The sequence below is a fragment of the Osmerus mordax genome, chromosome 1, assembly GCF_038355195.1.
Source record: "Osmerus mordax isolate fOsmMor3 chromosome 1, fOsmMor3.pri, whole genome shotgun sequence".
Lineage (NCBI taxonomy): Eukaryota > Metazoa > Chordata > Actinopteri > Osmeriformes > Osmeridae > Osmerus > Osmerus mordax.
This window is the reverse complement of record NC_090050.1, coordinates 24,168,927-24,177,977: the sequence shown is the minus strand read 5'-3', so window position 1 is coordinate 24,177,977 and position 9,051 is coordinate 24,168,927. Positions and strand designations below refer to the sequence as shown.

Here is a 9,051-nt window from a genome sequence, read left to right as displayed (position 1 = left end):
ACTTACTTCCCACCTCTGACCCCAACACACTCACACAATGTCTCCAAATATATAAACGGGTAGTTTGAGCAGAGTTCGATTCTTATCTTTGCTCTCAACGTTTTCTTATCTTCACTGTCACACAGCTAACGCACTCTCAATGATGCTATTGTACACACAACTCACTGCTCCGCCCACAGCAAACAGGACAGGACTAGCTAAACAACATTATCTTTCCGTGACTGTTGAACTACACCACAGAACAATAGTCTGTTCTTCAAGGTTGCAAAGCACTAACAAATCTGGTGCTCTTTCACGGATTGTGAACGAATAACTTTGAATGTATTTGTATGAAGCAATCTCCCGTTTTAAATTAAGTGTCTTCAACAAAATAGTTTTCGAAAGTATTTTCTTTCCCCCCCAAAAAGATTCACCCACTAAAGTAATGGTTAAACTAGTGCCAACTCAGTCATCACAGCGTTGCATAGAGTTAAACGTCAAGTTGGGCAGTCTCTCTGACTCAAAAGATGCAAAGATTAAACAAATGGTGGCGAGCTCGCTTCCCTGCGCCTAAACCAAGACTGTGGGGCACCATACACAAGTTAACCAGGTCCGTTAAAACTCTGGGTCATTCATCTAACTTTTTCTCACGCTTAAACAAAGGCGTTTTCTTATGGAGATCCTGAATCCGCCGATCTGTCACAGAATGTTAAACGCGAGAGCCACGCTCTCTGGCTGTCTGCCCTACATTCTGTTAGCATAGCCAGCTTTGCATCGCATTCAAGCCTTATTGGTTCAAAACACAACGCATAGTTTCTTGACCAATGGCGGATCATGTGTGTCAATTTCGCATCCAGACTCCTCCTTCGTGTGTACCGACTACCGACCCCCTCCGCACCCGTGATGCCAACGTCTGAATCCCCGAACCCGCTGGACAGCGTGTCTGCCAAGTGACGTGCACGGAGAGAATAATAAATAAAGATATGTATTTTCGTTAAAGCAAAACGTTGGATTGGACCGATTAATCGGAAAGGGTCTCATGCACAAAAATGTAAGCAAGAAAATTGTATTGGGGATGTGATGAGCATGAACAAATACAATACAACGTCAGTGTGTGCATCGCTAGCTGCCGTAGCCTGCTATATTGTTGTCATACAGTCTCAGCGCAATACCGGCTAATTAGTGATCCTTAACATTTGAGCTATTTTGCCATTCGATACGTAGGCTATAGGCTAATACCAAGTGCACACATGATAAAACCATGTGGATGTTTTTCAGATCATAGCTTGCCACCGTTGAATGATGTACAGCGACGGAACGGCAGCAACAGACAGATAAATCTGAAGCGATAATCCATATGGTCACCGGAATGACGACGATGATGAGGGTAGAGATGAAGGTTTCGTGGCTGGCCGCGGCTGTCTGTCTGCTGTGTGGTAAGTGTCCTGGTTACCTCGTCGGGCAGTACAGAGACGCCTAATCCCATCTGGCGCCCCGGCTCACTTCATGTATCTGGCTCGGAGGAATCGTCCCTCAGTTCTGCTCTGCGGCACATGGGTCTAATTTAACTTGTGTTGAGAAGCGTTTTTACATCGTTTTACAATTAGAACTTTTACATGGAGCAAGCATAACTCTCTTAGTCTTGTCTAAAGTTAAGGTTAACTTTATTATTCCACAAGGGGAAATTCATCAGAATCGGTTTTTATTGACATGTACGTTTTCAAAGCCACGGAATTTACTGTGGCAGGTGCATATAATAAACATCGACGGATCTTAATTTAAATAGCAGTTGAATGTATATGGGGTCATACACATCAATCTGCCCGGCTTGGCTCCGAAATGGAAAATTTAATTGACTCCATAGATAACCTGTTGGCTTTGTTAATGACATTGTAGGCCGCTACGCAGACCGTATCGTCTCACCCTGTTGCATGGGCCGTAGGCTAGTTATCAGTCTAGGCACCATGTTAATTACGGCCTGATCCGCTTAAGCCTCATAACCGCTTCTGTGTCTTCAACAATAGAAGGGCTTATTTTTATTATCAGGGAGTGTCAAACGTACATTTCAGGTATTTCTGGTTGTTGGGAACCGATGGAGATGTGTTGTAAGACCTCGACCTCACACACGGGCGACACGTTCGGTCTCGTCGGTTGTGTAACCGGTCTTGTTCATACCGGTCAGCATCCTTATTTTAAGGAACTTGACGTTAAGGAAGTTTTGTGCTTCTGTTCCGTGATATAAAAAAGTATTTTTCAGTCCTAATCTTGGAAAGAGAAGTATCACTTTCCACCTCCGGAGGCTGAATATGCTTATCAATGTTGAAATATCTATTGTCTCTCTGGCCTTCAAATAACTAAACCATGTATTACTATGAGGAAGTGGTCAGCTTATTCATGATACACCCACACTTAAAAACCTTGCTCTGAACACACTGTGTGTGTGTGTTGGGTATGTGTGTGTGTGTTGGGTATGTGTGTGTGTGTTGGGTATGTGTGTGTGTGTTGGGTATGTGTGTGTGTTGGGTATGTGTGTGTGTGTTGGGTATGTGTGTGTGTGTTGGGTATGTGTGTGTGTTGGGTATGTGTGTGCGTGTTGGGTATGTGTGTGTGTTGGGTGTGTGTGTGCGTGTTGGGTATGTGTGTGTGTTGGGTATGTGTGTGCGTGTGTGCCAGGCAGCAGATCCATGATGGAGCAGGATATGGATCCTGTGTAGAGCAGGCTCAGAATCGATCTGTATGTTCAGAACATGAGAGACTGACATGACATGTTCCCATGCCCCCCCCCCCCCCCCCCCCCCCCCCCCCCTCTCTCTCTCTCTCTCTCTCTCTCTCTCTCTCTCTGTATCCCTCTATTTCTATGTCTCTTCCTCTCTGTCTCTCTCCCACTGTCTCTCTCTCTTTCCCTCTGTCTCTCTCTATCCCCCTCCTCCCTTCTCTCTTTCTCTCTCCCCTTTTCTCCCCCCCCCCCCCTCTACCCATCACTTTCGTTCTCCACCCCCCTCCTCTTCCTCCCTCCCTCCCCCAGTGCTCCAGTCAGCAGTGTGCCGGGAGGTCTCACTGCCCCCCGGCCCCCTGTACCGCGTGGCCGGGTTCCCCCTCTCCCTCCCCTGCTCCGTCTCGGGCTACGAGGGCCCCAGGACCCAGGACTTTGAGTGGTTCCTGTATCGCGAGGATGCGGCCGGGAGGCAGATGGGCGTGGTGTCCACCCGGGACCAGGGCTTCCCCTACGCCCCCTTCCAGGGCCGGGTGAGGGCAGGGGAGGTGAAGGTGGAGAGGGACGCGGGGAACAGGGCCAGGCTGGTGGTGCAGCGCTTGAGGACGGAGGACCAGGGAAGGTACGAGTGTTACACCCCCAGCACCGACGCCAAGTACCTGGGCAACTACAGCGCCTCCGTCACTGTCAAAGGTAGGAGAGTACTTCCTGATTAGTAGCCTGCTACTGTGGGTGCTCTCTCTCTCTCTCCATCTCCATCTCCATCTCTCTCTCTCTCTCTCTCTCTCTCTCTCTCTCTCTCTCTCTCTCTCCAGCTCTCTCTCTCCAGCTCTCTCTCTCCAGCTCTCTCTCTCCATCTCTCTCTCTCTCTCTCTCTCTCTCTCTCTCTCTCTCTCTCTCTCTCTCTCCAGCTCTCTCTCTCCAGCTCTCTCTCTCTCTCTCTCTCTCTCTCTCTCTCTCTCTCTCTCTGTCTCTCCATCTCTCCTGCTGTGTTGTGTTGGGTCCTCAGACGTAAACCCTGCTGCCAGTCAAACTCTGTCTGCTGCAGCAGCAGTTTATTCCTGCCGTGGTGATGCTGCAAACCCAGTAAATCCTCTTCATCCTGCTCAGAGCTGGACGCTGAGGGCTCTGGGTGTTAAACTGTCCTGCTTTCATCGCTCCCGCCTGGTTCTCACTGCAGGGTGTTTTTACAGACTTGGCTGGCCAGGGTGCCATGCTGCTGCACCGTTTTGTTTACCGCATACTGATAGGCTGCTGTTTAGGGGTTTGGAAACATCCTCTGAAAATGTCAACCCTGCTGGTACATAGGAACTACATTGACATGACATGAGAACGTAGTGTTAGAACTAACCTGTCTGTCTCTCTGACCTGTCTCTCTCTCTGACCTGTCTCTCTCTCTGACCTGTCTCACTCTCTGACCTGTCTCTCTCTCTGACCTGTCTCACTCTCTGACCTGTCTCACTCTCTGACCTGTCTCTCTCTCTGACCTGTCTCACTCTCTGACCTGTCTGTCTCTCTGACCTGTCTCTCTCTCTGACCTGTCTCTCTCTCTGACCTGTCTCTCTCTCTGACCTGTCTCACTCTCTGACCTGTCTCTCTCTCTGACCTGTCTGTCTCTCTGACCTGTCTCTCTCTCTGTGTCCTGCAGTAATCCCAGACACTCTCCAGATCAGCTACTCCCGCTCCCTGACTGGCCAGCCCGTCCCGGAGGGGGCGGAGCTACAGCTCACCTGCTCGGCCGGGGTCCAATCGGAGCAGCACACCCACGTATCCGTCACGTTTGGCGTGCGGGGCGGGCCAGGGGACACGGAGGGGGCAGGGGGGCCGGGGGCCGGCGTGAGGGAGGTGATAGCTGTGGATAAGGAGCTGGTGGTGAGGCCGGGGGAAGCCTTGTCCTACGGGAAGCGCTACGAGGCCGGAGAGATCTCGCTGGAGAAGAGGGGCGTGGATTCCGGCCGCCACGCCTACGTGATGAAGATGAGGGCCGTGGCCCCGGAGGATTCTGGGACGTTCTACTGCGAGGCGGCGCAGTGGATCCTGGACCCTGTGGGACGCTGGGAGAAGATCGCACAGAGGACGCTGGACATAGGGAACCTCACCGTGCTGCCCCTAGGTCAGTCCTGCCCCTAGGTCAGTCCTGCCCCTAGGTCAGTCCTGCCCTTAGGTCAGTCCTGCCCCTAGGTCAGTCCTGCCCTTAGGTCAGTCCTGCCCCTAGGTCAGTGCTGCCCCTAGGTCAGTGCTGCCCCTAGGTCAGTCCTGCCCCTAGGTCAGTGCTGCCCCTAGGTCAGTCCTGCCCTTTGGTCAGTCCTGCCCCTAGGTCAGTCCTGCCCCTAGGTCAGTCCTGCCCTTAGGTCAGTCCTGCCCCTAGGTCAGTCCTGCCCCTAGGTCAGTGCTGCCCCTAGGTCAGTCTCCACCTCCGGGGTCGTGGGGTCATGCCAAAGGTCACAGGGTCAACCTCACAGGGTCAGGTTCTGGTCCCTGATTGTCTGCTCTGGTCAACATTGTTACGGCGACAGTATCCTTTCCTTGGTTGCAAGGTGTCTCTACAGAGTCACTAGGGAACAAGTTTAGTTTATCTCAAGCATGATTCAAGACTCAAGACTCCTATCTGTATCTCAGTCAAGGAACGGTCTGTGGTTACCAGGCTCAGCTACCAGAGCCAGGCACAGTGCTGCTGCAAGAGATGTTGTCATCGTTACAGCGCTGTGGCAGATGTTGGTGCTTGCTGTAGTTCTCATGGAGGAGATAAAGAGTGATTGTGGTCCCTGCTGCTCTGCTTGGAGTGGGTGTTATCTGAGCAGACTTCTCAGAAGAGCGGTCTGGTGACTCTGAGTCTGTCTCTGCTGGATATAAGAGTGGCTGTGTGTGATCGAATAACATAAGTGTTGTTTAACGTGAGAAGTAGATCAACCCGTGTGGTTTTGTCTCTCTACACAAGAAAAGGACATTTAGGCCTTTGGAGCTGAAAGCTGACTAGTTTAATTTATGTTTTGTTCAGTCTCTAATATTTTTTCTGTGACCCCTCCCCTCTCCTCTCCAGCCAAGTCTCTGGAGGTGACCTCCAGCCCCAGAGGAGAGGTGACCCTCCAGACCGGGTCTCCCCTCACCCTGACCTGCGAGGTGGGGGGGCTGCCAGGAGGGGGTCGTTCAGCCCTGCTGGTGCAGTGGATGAAGCGGGGGTCAGGGGGGTCCGGGGAGGTGGAGGTGGCCCGCAGCGGCCCCGATGGGGTGGTGAGCTGGGGGGAGGAGGGCCGGGGGGGAGGGGGCTCCATGGAGCAGGAGGGCGAGGGGAGGTACGCGCTGCGCCTGTTCTCCGCCCGGCCGGGTGACTCAGGGGTGTACGTGTGCTCCGTTAGCGTGTTCACCGGCGGCCAGGCGGGACGCCCCGCCGTCACACGGAGGTCAGAGGGCGTGACCGTCAACCTCAAGACCAAAGGTACGACCTCTACCCTAACACGGGCCTGTTACATCTACATTTAGTCATTTAGCAGACGCTCTCTCGAGTTACAGTAAGTCAGGGACATTCCCCCTAGGCAAGTAAGGTTAACGTTCCTTGCCCAAGGACACAACATAATTTTCAACGGCCGGGAATCGAACCGGCAACCTTCTGATTAATAGCCCGATTCCCTAACCACTCAGCCATCTGACATGTTATTCATTTAGCAGACTCTTTTATCGACACACGTGTGCATAGTCCATTTAGAAATATCGGGGATATGTTGAAGATGGGACTAGTAAATCTATTCTGCTGGTGTGTGTGTGTGTGTGCGCTCCACAGAGGTGCTAGTGTCGGCGGGGGCGGAGCTAGCCCGCGGGCCGCTGCTGAAGCGAGGCAGCACCGTCACGCTGCTGTGCAACGTCTCCGTGGTAACCACCGGCCCCGCTCAGGTGGAGGTGAGCTGGCTGCGGGCGCCGCTCCAGGAGCCCGTGACATCATCAGCCGGGGACGAGGAGGAGGCGGGAACGCTCCTCGCCGCGCTGAGCTACGACGGCCTGGCGCGTTCCTACGGTAACGGCAGCGAGGCGAGCGTGGAGCGCATGGCGGCGGGATGCTACCGGCTGAGGATCCACGCGGTGGAGCCGGAGGACCAGGGCCGGTACCGCTGCCAGGCGGAGGTTTGGGGGCAGGACCCCCACGGAGGCTGGTACAACACCGGGGCCAAGGCCCGCTCCTCCAGCGTCAGGGTGTACCTGTACGCCCGGGGTGAGCACTGTTTCTGGATCTCTGTCTCTCACTCTGGATCTCTCTTTCTGGATCTCTCTCTCAGGATCTCTCTGTCTGGATTTCTCTTTCTGGATCTCTCTCTCAGGATCTCTGTCTCTGGATCTCTCTTTCTGGATCTTTCTTTCTGGATCTCTCTTTCTGGATCTCTCTCTCTGGATTTCTCTTTCTGGATCTCTCTCTCTCTGGATCTCTCTCTCTCTGTCTCTCCGTTTCTGTTTATCTCTCTCTGGCTCTAAGCTTGCAGCCTTACTGAAATGTCAGATATCTACAGGAGCAACATCACTGTGCTCATGTGGAGATCACACAGTTTAACTCTCTCTCCATTTCCCTCCTCCCCATCTCCCTTCCCCATCCCCCCTCCAGCGGCTGACCTCCTCCTCATCCCCCTGGTCATCGGCGTGTCCTCTGCCCTGTTCGTGGGCATACTCATCATCGCCACGGTTACGTGCTGCTTCATGAAACGGTTGGCCAGGCAACGCTCCCCAAAGTAAGAGAAAGTCCCATCTCCCAGCATGCCTCAGCCACCAATCAGGTGCCAGGGTGTGGCGTGAAACAGGAAGTCATGGTGGAAGCTGTGAGGTGTCAGATACTGGATCAGCTGACCTGTGGGGAACTGCTCTGGTTCTGCTGCACCTGGAAACACACCTGTCGACACCTGGACCAACATCTGTCCAAACCTGGACCTACACCTGGACCTACACCTGGACCTACACCTGCACCTACACCTGGAGACTTGGACCAACACCTCCCACACCTGTCCACCCCTGTCCACACCTGTCCAGGTCACACAAACACAACTCTCAGACATCATGGTACCAAACAGTTTTCTCTCCCCAACCCCAACTATATAAATACAGTACATGTATATACTGTATATGTAGATATATATTCTCCTACCTATGTGACAGGTGTTTGTATTATCCACTGTTATGGATGTGAGGTTGTCCTCCACATGAGTAGGATCTAGAAGAAGGTGAAGAATGTTTCTTTCCCAATCACCTCCCCGTCACCTCTCACCTGGCAGGTAGTGTTTTGCTTCCTGCAGAGTGTGTTAGCTGGTTGTGTGTGCCGCAGAGCTGTGTCACAATTTCATGTTCTGAAATGATGATTTAAATGCAACGCATGTTTACAAACAGCCCTCCTGCACTGCCAATTGCCTCTGCTGCCACGCACACACACACACACCTCCAAAGTACACCTGAGAGGTTGTGTGAGAACAAGGATCTCTCCTTCCTGCAGAAGAGTTTCAGGGAGACAGCTGTATCCTCCCCGCACCCCTCACCTCCCCACCCCTCCCCATCTCCCCTGGCCCTCCCCACACCCCTCACCTCCCCACCCCTCCCCATCTCCCCTGGCCCTCCCCATCTCCCCTGGCCCTCCCCATCTCCCCTGGCCCTCCCCATCTCCCCTGGCCCTCCCCATCTCCCCTGGCCCTCCCCACACCCCTCCCCATCTCCCCTGGCCCTCCCCATCTCCCCTGGCCCTCCCCATCTCCCCTGGCCCTCCCCATCTCCCCTGGCCCTCCCCACAACCCTCACCTCCCCACCCCTCCCCATCTCCCCTGGCCCTCCCCATCTCCCCTGGCCCTCCCCACACCCCTCACCCCTCCCCATCTCCCCTGGCCCTCCCCACACCCCTCACCTCCCCACCCCTCCCCATCTCCCCTGGCCCTCCCCACACCCCTCACCTCCCCGACCCTCCCCATCTCCCCTGGCCCTCCCCACACCCCTCACCTCCCCACCCCTCCCCATCTCCCCTGGCCCTCCCCACACCCCTCACCTCCCCTCACCTCCCCATCTCCCCTGGCCCTCCCCACACCCCTCACCTCCCCACCCCTCCCCATCTCCCCTGGCCCTCCCCACACCCCTCACCTGCCCCACCCTCCCCACGCTTCCCCACCTCACCTTACCTCCCCACACCCCTCACCTCCCCACCTCCTCTGCCCACACCTCCATGTATCACTTTGCTCTTCATGAATCTGAGCCCCTTCCCATACTCTCTCCCCTGGTCTCTCCTCCAGTTGGTCTCTCCTCCAGCTGGTCACTCCTCCAGCTCCTCACATTCCTGGGCGAGCTGGTTTTTCTCTCAGCGTGCTCCACATGACCCTGAGGCAGGGTCTGGCAGCAGTGCAGGC

The 9,051-nt window shown here is 54.3% G+C and overlaps 1 protein-coding gene across 1 annotated transcript; it reads left to right on the top strand.

The window, feature by feature from the left end:
* Positions 1–891: 891 nt before the first annotated feature.
* Positions 892–8,238, top strand: igsf8 (immunoglobulin superfamily, member 8). The gene is made up of 7 exons (XM_067241493.1): positions 892–1,030; positions 1,258–1,415; positions 3,005–3,385; positions 4,341–4,805; positions 5,733–6,128; positions 6,471–6,896; positions 7,281–8,238. Exons 2-7 carry the CDS (start codon positions 1,337–1,339, stop codon positions 7,406–7,408), a joined length of 1,875 nt encoding a protein of 624 aa, XP_067097594.1. The 5' UTR covers positions 892–1,030; positions 1,258–1,336; the 3' UTR covers positions 7,409–8,238.
* The last annotated feature ends 813 nt before the right edge of the window (positions 8,239–9,051 follow it).

Bases quoted from the DNA above. Each gene is read 5' to 3' on its own strand.
- igsf8 (XM_067241493.1), top strand. From the start codon at position 1,337: ATGGTCACCGGAATGACGACGATGATGAGGGTAGAGATGAAGGTTTCG. The intron at 4,806-5,732 runs GTCAGTCCTGCC...TCTCCTCTCCAG, and splicing joins CCTCACCGTGCTGCCCCTAG to CCAAGTCTCTGGAGGTGACC. The intron at 6,129-6,470 runs GTACGACCTCTA...TGCGCTCCACAG, and splicing joins CGTCAACCTCAAGACCAAAG to AGGTGCTAGTGTCGGCGGGG.